The sequence below is a fragment of the Berghia stephanieae genome, chromosome 12, assembly GCF_034508935.2.
Source record: "Berghia stephanieae isolate SIO BIC M18660-M18661 chromosome 12, UCSD_Bste_1.3, whole genome shotgun sequence".
Lineage (NCBI taxonomy): Eukaryota > Metazoa > Mollusca > Gastropoda > Nudibranchia > Aeolidiidae > Berghia > Berghia stephanieae.
This window is the reverse complement of record NC_088371.1, coordinates 383,768-403,470: the sequence shown is the minus strand read 5'-3', so window position 1 is coordinate 403,470 and position 19,703 is coordinate 383,768. Positions and strand designations below refer to the sequence as shown.

The 19,703-nt window shown below is 34.5% G+C and overlaps 1 protein-coding gene and 2 long non-coding RNA genes across 4 annotated transcripts in view; 2 read left to right on the top strand and 1 right to left on the bottom strand.

The window, feature by feature from the left end:
• Positions 1 to 18,326, top strand: part of LOC144957444 (uncharacterized) — a 107,757-nt gene extending 89,431 nt beyond the window's left edge. Inside the window, exon 4 of the long non-coding RNA XR_013642169.1 lies at positions 17,408 to 18,326. This is a non-coding gene — a long non-coding RNA (uncharacterized LOC144957444). The remainder of the gene's footprint in view (positions 1 to 17,407) is intronic.
• LOC144957445 (uncharacterized) overlaps positions 1 to 18,371 on the bottom strand; it is a 102,634-nt gene extending 84,263 nt beyond the window's left edge. Inside the window, exon 1 of the long non-coding RNA XR_013642172.1 lies at positions 18,238 to 18,371. This is a non-coding gene — a long non-coding RNA (uncharacterized LOC144957445). The remainder of the gene's footprint in view (positions 1 to 18,237) is intronic.
• On the top strand, positions 39 to 8,448 carry LOC144957443 (uncharacterized). Of its 2 annotated transcripts, none has more exons than XM_078888709.1 (3): positions 39 to 6,204; positions 7,362 to 7,423; positions 8,238 to 8,448. In XM_078888709.1, the coding sequence occupies exon 1, from the start codon at positions 1,527 to 1,529 to the stop codon at positions 1,947 to 1,949; it is 423 nt and encodes a 140-aa protein (XP_078744835.1). In that variant the 5' UTR covers positions 39 to 1,526; the 3' UTR covers positions 1,950 to 6,204; positions 7,362 to 7,423; positions 8,238 to 8,448. Both variants share the same exon structure in this region, with proteins under 2 accessions (XP_078744835.1, XP_078744836.1).
• Positions 18,372 to 19,703: the final 1,332 nt, after the last annotated feature.

Genomic DNA, 19,703 nt, shown 5'->3' with positions numbered 1-19,703 from the left:
GAGAGAGAGAGAGAGAGAGAGAGAGAGAGAGAGATTTCTAAAAATAGAACAGTTCATTCCAGTAAGTGTAAATAAATAAAACAGTCAGTAACCGTATCCTGGCAATATAATATATATAAAATATCGGAACTAATTTATTGCAACATGGAAGCATATAACAGATACTTAAGTCTCGCAAAGGACTTAGAAATACCCCAGGAAATTATATTTTCATGGTGCGAAGAGAAAATAAAAGAAGAAAAAGAAGAAAGAATTCGTAGAGAAGAAAAAAGAACACGAAGAAAGAATTCGTAAAGAAGAAAATGAAGAAAGAATACGCAGAGAAGAACGAGAAGAAAGAGTCCAAGAAAAGGAACTAAAAAGACAGATAGCTTTTGCAGAAGAAGAAACCAAAAGGACCCAAATGATACTGGAAATTGAAAAAAAAAACAAAAACCGGTCATGAAAGAAAACATAATAATGGTGATGAATTTTTCGTGAAACTTCCACGCATGCCAACCTACGATGAACGCTCAGACTGTTTAAAATCCTTCTTACACCGATTCGAAGTTCAGGCTAAAGGTTATCGTTGACCGGAAAGCAAATGGGCCACAGCCTTGATTAACTGCTTATCTGGAGAACGGCTAAAAGTGTTCTATACCTTAACAACTGAAGATGCATATGACTATGGTAAAATTAAAGACGCTCTACTAAAAAGATTTAGATTAACGGAAGATGGTTATCAGGAAAGGTTTTACACTTCAAAACCGGAAAGTGGAGAAGAGATTAATATATTCGTGAACCGAATTACTCAATTTCAAAATCGATGGCTTGAGTTGGCAAACGTAAAACAAGACGACTTTGCAGGCCTTTACTATCTCACGCTGAAGAATCGAATCTATCAAGCTTGCAACCCAGATTTAGTCGCATCTTTTAAAGAAAGAAAGCCAGAAAATTTGGATAAATTAAAAATCTACGCAGAAAACTTTAACAGGGCACATCCCTTGACACCCCGTTGCAGAACATTGAAGGAACCATACTACGCTGCCGCTTCTCAAAAGCCATGTACACCTAAAGTTCAATACTCAAATAGAACGAGCAGATCAATCACTCGGAACACGCAAGTGAAACAAGATGACCATAGTAACAAACCATGGAACAAACAGTTCAATAGAGACCATAGCCGACCCTATCAAAACAAAACAAGAAATAGCACTGACAATAATATCGAGTATAAGAAAACCAACAAACCTATAATTAAATGTCAATATTGTGGAATGAAAGGCCACACAGCAGACAAATGTTACAAAATTGTGGGATATCCAAAAGAAACTGCAAATGCATCACTCCAAACAAGTGTAAATAATCAGACACGAGTAATGTCAGGAGAAACTATAAATGTGTATTGCGTGAAAGGTATGTCACTTTTAACACAAACTCACAAGTCAGGATCGCTATTTTTTGTGAAGGCAAAGCTAATGGAACTGATTGCAAAATACTGAGAGACACAGGATGCAGTACAGTAGGAATAAAATCATCTTTGATCAATGACGAAAACAAAACTGGAAAAACGGTACAATGCATCAGTCAGTGGTACAGTCGAAACCTTTGAAACAGCTAATGTGTACATAGAAACCCCATACTATACAGGAATAGTAGAATGCTGTATACTTCCCAATCCCGTCGCTGATGTTATTGTTGGCAATATAAAAGGTCTTAAAGAAAACCCAACAGATGTAAAAGAATGGTCATTAACCCAAGAAACAGCTTGTCTAGCAGAAACAAGAAATATGACTAAGACAACAGAGAAGCCAATGACTATTTCTCTTAAACCACAACAATTTGACAGGAACATGTTCATTGAAGAACAGAAAAAGGACCCGACTTTAACTTCATATTTCAATATCGCAAACAAAGGGACGAAATCAAAAGTTGAATACATTACTGAAAAAGACATTCTGTTCAGCTAACATAGGAAAAAAAAAACAAAATAGCTAAACAACTGGTCACGCCGAGTATTTACAGAAACAAAATCCTTGGAATAGCGCACAATTCAATAACTTCTGGACATCTTGGGAGCTCTTCCACATTGAAGAGAATATCCGAGAATTTCACATGACCTGGAATTACTAAAGACGTCCGAGAATATGTGAAATCTTGTGACACATGCCAAAGAAGAGTCGCAAAAGGCAGAATACCGAGATTTCCATTAAAGACAACCCCAGTTATTGAAAAAGTTTTTCAAAAAGTTGCAATTGACATTATAGGCCCTTTAACAAAATCAGATAGAAACCATACGCACATACTAACACTAGTCGATTACGCAACCAGGTGGCCAGAAGCGATAGCATTGAAATCAACTACATCGGATCACATAGCTGAAGCATTGATGACAACTTTTACTAGAATAGGCATACCAAATGAGATACTGTCGGACAATGGACACCAATTTACATCACATATGATGCATGAAACCATGAAACTCATGGGAATCCAACACTCATTCACAACTCCCTAACACTCGAAAGCAAATGGTCTTTGTGAGAGATTCAATGGCACTCTGAAGAATATGTTAAGAAAAGTGTCAGCAGAAAAACCAGATGTTTGGGACAGATACTTACCAGCAATCCTATTTGCATATAGATAAATAACCCAAGAATCGACAGGCTACTGCCCATTTGAGTTGATGTATGGACAATCACCTCGCGGCCCGATCAACGGAGTAGCTGATATTTGTAAAGGGAATGAGGAGGACAGTAATGAAATTATGTTCGCTTACGAATATGTAAGAAACATGATAGACAGAATAGAGGACACATGTAAACTAGCACAGGAATCCGTCAGTAAAAAAGCAGAGAAATACAAAGAATACTCTGATCGCAAAAGCAAATCAAGAAAGTTTGAGATTGGTGGCAAAGTACTAATACTCTTACCCGATGACTCGAGTAAAATTTTAGCTACATGGAAAGGACCATTCAAAATAATAGCAGTAAAATCTAATGTTAATTACGAGATTAAAATTAACAACACAACAAAGACATTCCATGCAAATATGCTAAAACAATATTTTGATAGACACAGTGTCGAAACCTATCTTTACTAATATCGAAGCTTCAATCATACCGTTGGTCATGGGACACAGACACCCGAGACAGAAAAACAAACAAAAATCGCACAATTGCAACCACCTAAGACAAAAAAAAAAGAAGTACGCAAAGTACTTGGGCTCCTAAATTTTTACAGGAAATACATTTACAACTTCGCGCACATCGCGACACCACTAACAAATCTGACAAAGAAAGGGTCACCGAACAAAATGGTTTGGACAGAAGCGTGTCAGAACAGCTTTAATCAATTATAGGCATTACTCTGTTCAAAACCAATTCTTAAATTACCCGACATGTCAAAATAATTTGTTGTAAGAACTGACGCGTCTGATAAGGGCATCGCAGGTGTACTTTTACAGGAGCATGACGGAACTCTAATGCCTTGCTTATATGCAAGCAGAAAATTATTGGACAGAGAATCACGGTACTCCGTAATAGAGACGAGAAGGACTGGCCATCGTCTTTGCTTTAAAGACATTCAGCAGATATCTACTGCTAAAATAGTTTGTGGTCAAAACGGACCATAAATCACTCATGTACATAAGAAATAACAACATGAATAACAGTAGAGTACTAAGATGGAGTTTGTTTTTGCAAAATTACACTTTCAGTATCTCTCACATACCAGGATGTGAAAATATTCACGCCGACCTACTGTCTCGATTAGTGTAAACACATGAGAAGGGTATAACTTAACCCAACTACCTCTCATGCATACTGTTAGTTACCTCGCAAATTATGCCAAATCAGAACGGACAATTTTGATAATATTAATTGTAAACATGATGTCCCAACCTAATGTATCATTGAGTATTGTTTGGATATATATATATATGTATTAATACCGGATTGGGAGACTTTTGGTACCCCTATTAGTTCATTTTACAGTACTTTACCAATAGGGAGACCAAAATCCGGTCCCCCTATTGATTTGACCTCTAGCACATTCACTTTTCTGATTTTAGTTTAAGGTTGTCAACCCAACCGTCAAGGATATATAATTGTAAATCATAGTATTGAAGTTATTTGTTAAACACCACAGTAAGAAGAGTTATGCCTAAATTTTCACGTTGGTCAATAAGGTGACCGCCTGAAAAAAGTACAATAGGGGTACCAGTGTTTTCATCGATATATTTCAATAGTGAGGCAATATATCTTTCCGAAATTTTCTCTAAAATTCTAGAGCATTATATGGATTTTTATAGTAATGAAAACCTAATATAAAATTGTGTGAAAGTTGATGAACTGAGGAATGAACAAGATATACGAATTATAATCTATTTTTAGAAACAGATTTATCGAATCTTGGTCCGGATTCTTATCTTGGTGACAAGAGACAAGCAAACATAGTAACTCTTTTTTTCGTGAAACGTATGTTTAGTCAATTTCGCGCATAAAGAGGCACTCGGCACTCACTCACTCCGCAAGTCAGTAGTAGGTGGTTATCAGTTATCAGCTTTAATTCTTAGTCAAACGCTTCATCAAACCCATTATTGAGTAGCATGTTGATGCCTGATGCCAGTTGAAGCCATCTCGACGTCGTGAAATGGAGCATCTTCTGTCATAGCAGTAGAATCGTCAGATGCCGCATTTAAATCCTCCATTCCAGGCGTTGCTGTTGCCATATCGATCTTCGAAATGATTTGGTCTAGACGTCAAGTTGACCCGTTCTATGTCTGAAGAGATTTTAAAGTGCAATACCTAACATTATATCTTGATCTACAAAAGAGTCTTTTTAAATGAACCGCTGTGTTTCTATATTTTTCAAGAACCAATGATTATCTGATAACCACTGACAACTGACTTGCGAAGAGAGTGGCCGACGGACGTCCTCTCTATAGCCGCAAGTATTTTTTCGTCACTTGCTGAGTTCCAAACTAGACGTCTATGGCATCGTGGGGTAAATTGATGCTGGAGGCATCATTGAAGAGACACCGAGATAATTTAAATGGTAAGTTATTGGCCATTCTTATTACATCACTGTTGATTTAAGATTTTCAATAGGGTAGACATCACACTAGGTACTTTGGTAAAAAATTCAAATTGGATTGAGCTCAATGAAACCTATATCATTTTAAAGTGCTTTTCAACACGATTCTAATGATACCAAAATTGTGAAAATCAGATAAGCAGAAAAAAAGTTGTGTTAGTTTAAAGGCTGACAAATGGTCTTCTATTTGCCTTTGTTATTTACTGACGGACTTTGTGACCTGAAAATTGTTGCATTTCCGGTAGTAACCGCCATTTGGATTTCAAAACTGGTCTAAAATGACCGCTAAGATTTGAGTAAGGATTTTACTGGAACGAATTTCATGGATGCGGTATACAACTTTGCCCTGAATTTAATTTTATAAAAAAGTTAAGATGTTAAATAAACGTGCCAGCATGAAATTTTGATTTACCAAGTTCTAATCTTTTAATTATCCAAAGCTAAATTATACCCTATTTTATCCATAATCAAAAGTTATACTAAATTGTCATTGATTTTAAAATAAACTACACCAAACGATAGAGTAATTTCTCCTGAAGAAAATAAGACATAAATCATTAAAATCCATCCATAAACAAAAAATCTATGGAACTTTTTCTGAGACCCATCACTCAAAAGTCCAAAAAATCGGGTCACAGCCACTAGGCCATTTATCGGCTCCCTGCTGGAGGGCCAAATGGACGTTTACCAAAGTACCTAATCACACACACACCGATTGATGATTGTCACTTGTCAGTCAGTCATTTGGAAGTGGAGTCAGATAATTCGGGAACTTCTGTAGACTGTAGATTCACACTAGTAAGATCTGTCGTTTACTACTACTACTACTACTACCACTACTACTTTTAGTTTTAGCGCTATCCAACTCAACACTTCTCGTGTTTATTTTATTTTGGCAAAACTAGAATGGATTTTTGAAAAGAATATAAAAAATAATTTAAACTTAAACCTGTCTTTGCATCTTGCTTTATGCATACAGTATGCCATATCACAAAATCATAGTTTAATGTTGAGAATATGCTATTTCTTTTGTAACTTCAGATCAGAGAGATTTGATCTTTAAAAATCCTGAAAAATGTCTTGCTGTCAATCCAGACAACTCTTTTGATGTGATCTATGATGTTAATGGTAAGAATGTAATTTGATGAGGAAATGAATAACATTTAGGTACACATAGTTTGCTTTTTTTTTTTTTTTTTTTGAGTCATGATGTTTAATACTATTACAGTCCACTCCGGATAATTGCAACTCGTTTAATCGCAACTTTCGGTTAATCACAATATTTCCTAAGCAATGGAAATAATTCTATATAAAAGTCACTGGTTAATTGCAACAAACTTCGGTTTTTTAAAAAGTGGTAAATTCAAGAAATCAAACAGTATATCATGATTAAATTTCATCATGGATGAAATCGTGACAGGTTGAAGAATCGAGAGTGAGCAGGATTTAATGCTACAGTAGTGTGTCACCACTCTGTTAGAGTCGAAAGAGGGCGGGGCTCTGCAGTATGGGTTTGTGACGTCATCGGTGGCCATTAAAAAGAAGAGGGGTGGGGCTGGTCATAATCTTGACAACAGGTTATAAATGACAGTTATAAAGAGAGACTGAGCGATATCCTTTGTTTTAGGATTAACAACTGTGCATTGTGACCAACGAGTTTGGTGAGAGCTTATTGTCTCTCATTAAGGCTAATCTCTTTAACTCTGACAAATGTTGAATTGTTGAGAAAAAAGATTGAAACTTCTTCCAATCTGAATAAGATATCGGCTTGCTTCATAGCTGCTTTTGGTTGACAAATCTACACGGGGCTGCCATATGGTTTTTGTTTCAATCAAATTGCTCTGTATGTGGTGGACTAAGAATATTATTTACTGGTTTGAGTTGACAATAAATGTGTAAAATGTTGAAATAGTGGACAGGAAACTGAATTTCGGTTAATCCCAACATTTTCGATGATCCCAAGGTATTGCGATTATCCTAAGTGGACTGTACCTGAATCTTGAACGAAAAACTATCATATGGATATGATTATAGACAGATTGGTTTCTGGAATTATATTTCCGTCCTCCCTTGCCAACTCTGACGTTCTTGAAATTTAAAAGAAAATAGTCAGAAGGTTTCGGACTTAATTTTCTTTTTTTTCCAAAGGACAATAGTCATAAGGTAAATAATTTTAAAAAATCCTTTTACAGCACAAGATGGCATGATTTTTTGTTAAGAGTTTAGAGAAAAACTTGCACATGATAGTCTTCAGCTTTTTTTTGTTGTTTTTATTTTCTATATAGACTCCAACTCAGAGCCTGAAAGTGATGCAGAACAAAGTTCCATATCACATGATTCATTTGTGGTAAGTATGTACATTAAATAAAATCATAACATTTGTATAGCGTTTATCCACAGTTGGCACCATGCTCAAAATGCTTCACATCACCATATTTTGTGGTGGACAAAACACATTTGCCACAAAAGATGAGACCTGCAGTCTGTTAGGCGCAATACAATATTTCAGGACAAGGACAACACTGTTTTACATAGTGAGATCTCCTAGTTTTTTGTTGTTAAAAATTTTTCTTTGCAGTGGACTTCGCCAACAATAACACTATTTTAAACCTTCCTCGTTATATTTTGAAGTGATATTCATTGATGAGCCATTCACATTTGAAGTCGTTTGTTTTTTATTTGACAAAATGTGAAAATGATGCGTTTCCAGGAAAAATTAAAATAGCTTCTGTTGGGATTATACTTTTGATCTCGCATTTTGTCCAAATTCTCTTGCATCGTAATGTTTATCAACTTTTTTTGTTAACTATATTGCAGTTGCAAGGTTAGGAAGTTCATATTGTTGCAATGACAACCGTTTATATGTCCAGAATCGTAGTGATATAAAAAATTGTTTTGTAGTTGTTGGTCCTGGTGTAGGATTTAAAGAGTTGGTTAAAAACGGTTTACTGAAACCCTGGTTGGTGTATCTATATTTATCCAAGCACAGTTGAACATATTAAATACTTAGACAATATGTCTGCCTTTCTCAACTCTTTTTTATTATACTTGCATTATTAACCAGCTAATTGTTTAGTTGGATTATTAAACAATGGCTCTTCATGTTTATTGTCAACATGAATAAATTGATTGATCTGTCATCTTTTCCACAAAATATACAGGGTCCCGATTTTGTTGCTGACTCCGAGTCTGATTCCTCTACGTACTCTGTGAGGTACCCAATGCTGAGTACATCATTGTCTTTGGAACCTAGTGCTCATTCCCCAACTCAGTCAGAGCCTCATCCACAACTATCACAGACTGAACCTCGTTGCCAGTCTGGGACCCAGGTTCAACCCGAATGCTATACACTTGCAAACCAACGTGTTACGTGCAATGGTGAGTCATTTTTTTGTCATTCTTCTCCTTTGATATTTGTGGGATCAATTTTAATTTACCCATTCCTTTTAAAAGAAAACTTCCACCCCTACATGTTGCTGCATTTGTGTTATTGCATTTCTTTCTGTTTTGGCAGTGCTGCGTCGCAAAATACGCTACCATTTACATAACAAGCACAAATCCAAATTTGATAGGGTGGACATCTTAGAATCTGAAACCCCAATGTGTGAGTGATATCAGTGAAACCAGCCATAAAAATGTTCATGTTTATTTTATTGGGGTTTTTTTTTGTCTGTAATAGACTTAAATTGCTTGTATTGTAAGTGTTAAAATGGTTTTTTTTGTTACAACCCATCTATATATTAAAACTGTTTCTTTGTATTTCTATGATGCTTAAGGCTTTTTTTCACAGACCAGCTGGAAACTTAACGAGAATCAGAGTAGATAACATTTTTATTAATCTTGCAACCTAAACAGTATATGATGATTGGGAGCATTTAAAGAAAAGCACATTTTCTTTTTAATTTGTCGGTACTAAAATTATACTTTGATAATGTCTGCTGTGCTACAAACCCTTTTGACTTCCAGGTTCAATATTTTTCTTTATTCTAAAATTCTTGGGTTTCCTTTCAATGACAACTGAGATCATTAAAATTCAGCTCACAACATGATGTGTGTAGATTTGATGAAAACATATGTTCGAGTTGAGAAGCAGTGTTCACGAACTTGCTGATCGTTTTTACTAGCATTTATTTTCCTAACTTACCTGTGTCAATTAACAAAGGCAAGACTCAAATATTTTCTATCTGAACAGTGTGTTTGTTATTGAAATATTTCCGGCATATACATGTCATATTTCATTCCCACAAAATATAAATCAGGATTAAGTTGTCTGGGCATCAGCATCGTTCAGGCAGTTGGGGGGAAGTCTTTAAGGAATTAATGAAGCCGATGCTCAACCGGTCTGGAGGACGTTTGATTGATGTCGGCTGTTTGTTCTCCCAGCGGTGATGTTTTCTCACTCCCTCAATGACAAAGAAAGTCATTGTTATGGCTATGAACTATAGTCTATTATTACTTTTGTTACTATATTAATTGTTACTTATTGCCGCTACTGTTATTTTATTATTATTATTATTATTATTATTATTATTATTATTATTATTATTATTATTATTATATTATTATTATTATTATTATTATTATTATTATTATTATGATATTGCCTTCATTGCATTCTATTACTATTATTGATATAATTAATTTCTGATTGTTGTAAATAATTTATGTGAATTGAATTTTGTCGATTGGCCAAGGGCCTACAATAAACTTAAATGAAATGTTAGTCTTTGGATAGGACTTGGGTCTATTCTTGATTGCTTTTCCGCCTGGGTCGAGTGAAGCATTTGGAGTAAATTTTGTTGCTCAACGTAAAAAACATTCCGCTGATACTGATACCTCCAAGGGGTGGTTGGGGAAAAACCTAAAATTCTTTTGACATTCTGTCTGATTATTCGCTGAAACAACAAAGGACAATCTATGTATTCAGATGAGACTTCAATGTGTTACTATTCCGATTTATGTTCATATTTTGATTATAATGAAGAGGGAACCCTGAACCCAGTGAAGTGGGTGGATTGATCTATTTATTTCTATTTCAAAACAAAAATATGGCGTCTTTTCACTGGATTTGTTATGTGGCAGAGGTCTCCACAAATCTAACATACCTCTTCCAAAGGAATAGATGGTAGAAAAGTATATAACAAGAAGGAATTATGACAGTTACTTGTCCAGGCCTTAAATATTTGGAATGCTATTCCTGTCTATCGCTGTCATGTAGCTGATGTGCATACGATCTGTCTATTGATTTATTTTCATAGTTCATAGCATGATGTGCTTTATTTTCTTCTTTTTTTTCCAGAGAAATACAAAAGCCAAGGAGACCCTGTCCATACTGTGGACAGTTGCAAACAAAACTCTCAAGGCATTTGATGAGGAAACACAAAGATGAGACAGAAGTTACAGAGGCCATGAAACAGCCTGTAAAGGAAAGGGATAGAACAATGGATTATCTCAAGAAAAAGGGCATTTTTTATTCAAACACTAGAAACAATTCAATAGTTATGCGTGAGAGAGCACAAGGGTCACATGAAGTTGTTATGTGTGCTGGCTGTAAGGGGTTTTACTCTGGACGAAGGGTTTATGAACACAAAAAGAAATGTAGTACTGAGCATGCTCTGTGTACTGGGGTTGTAAAATTTTATCCCGTGGCTCCCAATGCAAGTAAAGAAATAAAGGAGAATATTCTTGACAAATTTCGGAATGATGAAGTGGGAAATTTGTGTCGATCAGACAAAGCTATAGTATTGTTAGGAACAAAATTGTGGAGTAAAAGTTCAAAGAAGGAGAGAAAAGTTATAATGAGTGATTTACGCATCTTAGGAAATTTGATTTTAAAAACTAGGAAGAGAACAAATAAACCTTCTTTCTCTGGAGAGGACGTGGTGAAGCGTTGTAACTTTAATGAAATATCGCAAACCATTTCTGAAATGACTTTGAAAGAGGATGGTACATTGAAAGCAGGCTTGAAGCTTTCAATTGGATTTATATTGAAAAAGTTAATTAATTTCTTAAAAGGGGAATATATAATGCAAAACAAAATGGAAGAATCCGCAGAGATAGATTTGTTCAAAGCTGTCCTGGATTATAATTGGGATAGTATTTTTTTTACAGCCAGAGTTCAATGTGAAGCAAAGAGAACAAATTTGAGAAAACCCAAAGAGATGCCATTAGAGAATGATATAAAGAAGCTACGGCAATTTATTACTGAAGAGATGGTCCGTATTTGTGAGGATGATTATCAATTATTTGATTCACATATGTTTGTTAGGCTTCGCAATGTCATCGTAGCTAGGCTTACAATGTTTAATGCGAGGAGAGGCGGAGAACCCGCAAGGATGTTGTTAAAAGACTGGAATGATGCAGATTCAGGTGTATGGGTTGATCCCCAGCTTGTACAACATGTCACTGATCCTCTGGAAAAAGCGTTACTTGAGAAGTATAAGCTGGCCTATCAGTCTGGAAAGGGAAGCAAGATGTTGGTCCCTGTGTTGATACCAATGACACAATTCAGCCTTTAAGGAAACTTGCACAGGAGCGTAAAGCTGTTGATATTTCAGACAACCCATTTCTTTTTCCAAATACAGGAATATCCAAAGATCATGTAAGTGGTTACATTGCCATCAAATATGTCACTTCCTTAGTAAAGGATTTAGAGAAACCCCAGTTGTTAATAGCTGATAAATTCAGGCACCGAGCTTCGACATTATTTGCCTTACTTGATGTCCCACAACACGAGAGAGATGTCTTCTATCGACATATGGGACACAGTGAATCAATCAATCAAAACATTTATCAGTGTCCACTTGCAATACGAGAAATAACAGAAGTTGGTCATTTTTTGGGTCAAATTGATAACTCAGCATCGGTCACTGGGGAAGGAAATTGTAACATTGAAACAAATGACTCTGTAGTGAATAGAGACTCAAATGCAAATTTTGGAACATCCATAGTAACAGCTGCAAATCAAGAAGAAATATTTGATGGTGAAGCAGGAGTGCCAAATCAGCTTACGTGTTCTTCAAAACAAACTGAACCCAAGAGGAATTCAAGCAAAAATCGGAGATACATGTCATGGTCAGATGAGGATACAGATAGAGTCAAGTCATATTTTAAAAACTTTGTCGAAGATGTTTCAGCACATGGTTCAAGGGGATCATTACCTAGAAAGTCTGAAATTATTCTGTTCTTAAAACACCACAGGGTATTTTCACAAAAAGGAATCCCTGAAGGTACACTAATTAGTTTGGTGAAGACAAAGATTTTTAATGAAAGAAATAAATATAGAAGGGAAAGAGCGTTTCAATCGGTGTAATGACAATCATGAATTTGATTTGTATTACATTCATTGTTTTGTATAGTGTTATTGACATATTTTGGGGGTTTACAAAAACGTTTTATCTTTATATAGTACAATCTGTTCATCATTGCAATATCCTTTTTTATATTATATGAACATTCATTTGCTCAGCTTGAGAGACAAATGCTTTGTAGAACCATAGCTGCCAACCGTTCTGTTAAAAACGGATTTGTTCCGTATTTGACTTCCTGAGTCCGTAAGTGCTTATTTTTAGTTCAAAATCCGTATTTTGTAATTTTTGACTAATTTGTGGTAAAAAAGCCATGTGAGCCTAATGAATTATTATTATTGATCCATTATTATTACTACTACTACTATTGTTGTTATTATTATTATCATTATTATTGGTGTCCAGTGAGAGCATAATCTCCATTTGTGTAGCTCTTTAATTTGAATTATGCCTCTATCATAAATGATTTTCAACAATTAAAAAAGTTCCATTCGTTTATATGACGCCTGTATTTTAATCAAACCTTTCATAATGTATTGGAGATTTGCATAGGATATGGATGTTAGCCTCGATATACTTTGAATATTCTAAGACAGTATTGATACTTTCACTATTTGTTACAAATATTATTTTAATTAAGAATAAAATTAAATCCACCTTTTTGATTGGAAGGTATTCAATAAGAAAATCAATTGCTTATATTGATTAAAGATGACAATGATTATTTCCCTTTATTAATTTATGAAATATATAAATTTAATCCCTTTAAAAACATCTTCATCTGATTTTAATTTTTTTTTTCAAGCAAGCTTTTGTAACGGTTTAGGTTCAAGAAAAATAAGTATACTCCATTTTTAGGTGTGTTTATCTTGTCAAAGTAAAGAAGTAGGAATTCTCTAATATTTAGAGGTGCATTTTACTATAACTACTATTATAGTATACTACTTAAAGACCATTATGTTGCATGAAAGAAAACATATATGCTATCGTCTACTTTTTATCTGAACTCACCTAATTTTTACCCCAAAACGCCCTCTCAAGTGATGTACCAGGTTGGTAGTTATGCATTTCTAACCATCTTAAGTTATTTCATTTATTTTACAATTGTGCTTCTTGTGTATTGGTCCTTATCAAAGTTGAGGCAGTTGAATTCTTTCTTTATATTGTCCGTTCTGAATTTTGATCTCATTGTGGAAAGCTCCCATAGCGGGCAGGGAGGTACACACTGTGTCTTCTATCTCCTTATATCTGTTTTCCAACATGCTTTCAGTCTTTGTCTTGGAATGAGATTACTTGTTTTTTTCCTGGCCCTCGCCGGAGTCCTAGCTGGGAGGGAAGCAGTCAAATGCATATTTATTGTTTTGGGAGATGATATTTTTTTCCTTGTAAATCATCTCTCTGTTATGTATTATTACTATATTTGTTATTTTTTAATGTATAATGTAAGCATTTGAGTGTGTTCCTCTTTGTTGGATTTTGTTCTTGTGTCCGGATAAGACTTATAGGTGATCTCAAACTAAGTACATTGGTGATACGCTCTTGGAATCTACATCTGATCCCTATTTGTTCCCAGTTCCCCTATGTCTTACTTTCTCTTGGATGCTTCAACTGTAATTCTAGAACTTTTTACTATCCAATTTTCTTCCTTTTTACTGGCGCTGATATAACCTAAATGTGTTGCAAGCGCCGTAAAACCCTTAAAAACAAAACAACAATCATTGTGGAAAGTGTCATTTTAACGATTCAAATGTGCTGGTACTAAACCCGATAATTGAGCAACATTTGGACTAGCCTCTGTCATCTCAAACTTGTTAGTGTTAGTAATAGTAATTAAAAAGGCTGACTTTTATATGTTGCGATTCGATGAAGGGGGGGGGGGGGGGGCGGGGCTTCGGCACACATCGCCCCTCATCCCGGGCCAAATGAGCGTTCCTTATTTTATTTTTGAAAAGTTGGCAGCTATGTAGAACTATCTGAAAGAATCAGATATGGCAGAATAAAAAGTCTTTCTACTAACCCTAACTTAATTGGCCAATGTAGCTTTATGTTCAGCATTGTCTAGATACCTAATGTAAAATTTCACTATTCTTTTTATGATAATTTTAAGAGTTGCAATCTTTAGAGGTGACTGTCAAGAAATGACACCTCTGTGCATTTAATTTCATTCTTTCTTTATCCCCTCATCCTTAATCAGAATAATAATAATTAATAATGAAAAAAAAATGCAGCAACGACAGCTTAGAACGGCATAAAGTGCTTAAGAATTATTTTTTTTGCATTAAACTTTATTCAAACGATTTTCAACACTTTTGCTTCACAGTTTATGCTTTTTAACAAATGCAATTAAGCAACTTACCAGCAACAACATATTGGTTTGTTATCATTTGAGGGTTTTATCAGTAAAACTGTTTCTATCCTTTTATGTTGCACTGTACACATAACAAACTTCATGCTTTTATTTGGTGACCAAAGACTTATGTGATACAGTGGATGAATGTTTGTGATGGCTTTTGGAACTGAAATAAACCTGCAATATGATTTGTAGACTTCTATCGTTATGTATCATTTTTCGGTCAAATGTAAATGTAATTTTACACGAGCTTGATGTATCATAAAACCCACAATGAGCTCAACGTGCAGCTGGTAGTGGTATTACATTTATATGGACACGAACAACGTTGTTACAATTCAGTAACGTACTCCAATTAACACAAGTGAGACTGTAAATGAGACTTTTACAATGACTCTGCATCGCCACAAATATGAATTCGAACCCTGGCAACTCGGGCGTCAGACGAACTGTCTACCACGAAACCAAAGCAAGCATTGTGCAAGTTAAAGTGAATGAGATGTTGATTGAAGCCGTTCATTGTGTCCATCAGATCTGCTGTCCTATCCATCCAACTCCATTCACTGGGTGGGGTTCCCGACTTCCCATAATGGGCAGGGACGTACTCGTTGCGTCTTCTATCCCCCTATGTCTGTTTCCCAACTTGTTTTCTGTCTTTGTCTCGGGATGGGATTACTTGGTTTTGTCCAGGACCTGGCTGGGAGGGAAACAGTCAAATGTATAGTTCGAGTTTTGGGAGATTATATTTTTCCCCTGTAAATCATCTGTCTGTTATGCTCTTTATTGTTTTGTTTACATATTATTTATGCTTTGTAAACATTTGAGTGTATCCCTCTTTGTTGGGACCTGTGCTTGTGTCTGAATGAGACGTTTAGGTGATCTCAAACTAAGTACTTTGATAGTGGGCTCTTGAAATCTACTGTTTCCTATTTGAAACAAATCCCCTTTGCCTTACTTTTTCTTGGGTGCTCTAATTGTAGTTCTAGAACTTTTTACTATCCCATTTTCTTCCTTTTTACTGGCGCTGATATGACCTTAATGTGTGTTGCAAGCGCCGTAAAACCCTTAAAAACAAAACAAAACAAACCAAGTCCATTCAGTGGTATACAACAACAACAAATAAACTCCTCTGCCTGGTCCCTTCTATCTCTGATCTTAACCTGGGTCGTCAGGTTTCTAAAGGGGTCGGGGACTGCAAAAACAATGGCGCACGGAGCAACTGGGAATATTTTTTGCCGTGTTTGAGTCCCAGGTTATTTCCCTGAGCGCCCCTTCTGAGGGATGGACCTTCCCAGGAGTTAGTAAATGCGTTGCTCGGCCATTTCACTCTACGCACACTGGGATAAGCTTCGACACTATGGCCATGAAGCTCTTAATCTTAAGGACTTACTTTATTATAGACAATTTGGTGGTAGCTCACTTGAAAATGCACTCTTAGGTATACACATATATAAACATATACTGGGCTCCCTAAAAGGGTTTTTTAATGTGGTCTCCCTAAAAACATGTTTTTACCAAATGTCTCCTTAAAGCTACAGAAACACTTAGTAAAACAGTAGGGGGACCGAGTAATTTTCTATATACCATTGTGATCATCAAGCATCAGAATTGTGTTCATAAATCATTGTAGGGCATCAAACTATACTCATTTGAACAAAGATTGAACAGTTTAATCAATTTGAACAAGACATATGCTTGGTCCTCCAATTGGTGCATTTCACAGTGGTCACCTTAATAGTGGATTGATACTTATATATATATATATATATATATATATATATATATATATATATATATATATATATATATATATATATATATATATATATACCATACCCATTCATGTTTTGGGAAATCTTCTCTTCATCTATTATTTTTATGAATTTCACTCATTAATGATTAATGATAGAAATGTCAATATTTCATTTACATTTTCATTCAATTCATTCAATAATTTACCTTCATAGCATCGACTTAAATCATGCTTCATTGCCATCACTACTGTTTATCACAATGATTTGTAATCACATTGCTATCATATTGTTCATCACAATGATTTGTAATCACAATCTTTCATTGTTATTGTCACCCATTCATATACCTACGTTAGTATAAACATTACCATGACTAGTTAATAAATAATTTAATTGTAGCACAAATCATAACAATGGATTAATGCTAGAGTATCATGATAGTAAATTTACTTCCGTTTGTAAAATTTATCTTTCCATTCATGGTAAAAGAGTATATTTTAAATGTGGGTGGGGTGGGGGGGGGGGTTCACAGTAAAGGTTGTTCACAATTATCTTATTAAATTCTATTTTATTAAGAACTCAATTCATCTCACTCCAGTTATATTTCTGTAGGCTTAGATAAACTTTACCTTCTAATAGTAGATCGTCTTTCCTTTTATAGTCTTCCCTCGAATTAATTTCTAATTAGTGAATACTTTTCGTTCTACATTCTATCGCGTAGCCACTTATTATAATAGCTGTTCGGTCTAACATTCTACATTCACTTCTCTCTATAATCTATGCCGGACGGCCAGTCGTTCCATTCCTCATACATTGATATATTTGAAGATTTTTATCTTTTGGTACTTTGTGGATATTTTATCTCCACCATCAAGACGCCGGAGCTTTTACCTTTGACGGTGTAATCCTCAACATTTTAGGATCAAACCTGAACCTGCTACCGAAGAAATATCTGAATAACCCCTTCCCAACAGCCTTGAAGTGGAACTTTACGAGCTTGAGTCCGTTATCGGAGGAATATAGAACCCACGCCTGTCAACTGCCTGGAAACGTAACCTTACAAGCCTGATATTATATCATCATAAGTTACGTAATATATTCACATTTCTATTTGTAAATACCACAATCACTATTTATATCTTTTGATTAAATTTCATCTTTCTTTTTATTTCATCTTAAACAGATCGTTAATTGTTTTTCATTTATATTAACTATTAAATTCTGGGGACTGATTCTACATATATCTTTAAGTATAGTCGAGTAGCTCTTTACTCACTTGAGACCACGACAACTGTAATCGATCACACATCGTCGATCAAGTCAATCCTTCTGAGGCAGTCGTCTAACCAATTAGGTCACGCAAACCTTTTATTTGACGACACATCTAATACATACACAGTAGGCCACCGTGCGACTTAATAGTTGTCTAAGTAATTATTTTTAAAATTTTTCATTCATATTTCAACATCATTTTTTTCATGTGTCTATGTGCTTTATGAAAGCATTCGGAGTATCAAAAATGAATGAAAGTAAATCCGAGCGACCTTTTTAAGAAATGTTTTTGAATTATTACACACGATTTTTACCGACACTTTGTGTAAAATGTTGCTCAGCGAAACACATTCTCATTCAAATTGGAAAACTAACAAGCGAATTCATTATGACTATACACATGCACCTTCACAGCATTATTATCATTATCCATTAACGAAAAATTGAGAAACATCAAATGAAATAAAGAGACTCTTACCAGAATTAGAACGTTGAAAATGTTCATTTTGATGAATAGAAATAGCACGAATGAATTCAAAACTGCAATGGCCGTCCGTTGAACACAAATGAATTCAAAGCTGGGATGGCGGTTCTTATAGAGGTAAATGTGACACATTCAATCCCACGTATTTCTACAAACTAGGCCAGAGTATACCAAAGAATAAATTACAGTCGTACCATAACCCGGATTTATATAATCCTCTTCCTAATGTTGAATGTTGCTGTTGGCTGGACACCCCTTGTAAAGTCATTTGAATACATTTAGAGAATAGTGTGCTATATAAATGTATTGTTTTTTTTTTGGTATCGGTAGTCGTATTATTATTATTATTATTATTATTATTATTATTATTATTATTATTATTATTATTATTATTATTATTATTATTATTATTATTATTATTATTATTATTATTATTATTATTATTATCATTATTATTATTATTATTATTATTATTATTATTTATTATTATTATTATTATTATTATTATTTTATTATTATTATTATTATTATTATTATTATTATTATTATTATTATTATTTATTATTATATTATTATTATTATTACTATTATTATTATTATTATTATTATTATTATTATTATTATTATTATTATTATTATTATTATTATTATTATCATCATCATTATTTTCTGATCAAATTTCCTTTTTATCTGATCAATTCTCAATTCTCAATGAGACGGACACGATATTATACGTCATATGGTTCCAAAGATTTTAAAGACAAATGCGTTCATTGATTATTGATTAATGTCTTACTAATAAATTCATTAGCGTTGCGACTGCGATGAAGCTACAGTGCTACATGCATTCGTCGACTCAACGATAATAACTGATGGTCGAACTACACGGGACAACTGGAAATATTAAATGAATCTAAATAAGCTCATTCCACGACGAAGACATATATTACCCTCCGCCTCGAAAATGTATTAAGTCGGATTTTTCAATTTTGGTATTTTGGTACCCAATCATAGCTTATGTTATGCTTTCAAATTTGATACAAAATTTATAAATTTCTGGTTATTCACTGCCGAGATATGACCGTATGAAATAGGGAGAGTGTAAAAACCAAGTTTTGAGAAAATCGTCTTTGATGTGAGGCTCCATTTTCACGCACAGTCAAATCAATGGGCAAAGATAACTCCTTAGATAAGGTCGTTGGAAATTTGACGAGAATAGTACAATTTGCAGAGACGTCAATTTTTAATTTGACTCACAGGAATTTCAGGCACCACTCGGTGGAATTTCAATGCCGAAAGAGGAATTTCCGCACACGCAAAAAAGTGAATTTAGATGGTATTTGGTATCGTGTTTAAATATTGTATAGACCTAAATAGATAACTGATTAGAACAATATACTATGATATATGAACACATTGCCAAATACAACCCCAAAGTTTCCTTATTTCAAATGAATTAA

Bases quoted from the DNA above. Each gene is read 5' to 3' on its own strand.
- LOC144957443 (XM_078888709.1), top strand. From the start codon at position 1,527: ATGACGAAAACAAAACTGGAAAAACGGTACAATGCATCAGTCAGTGGT.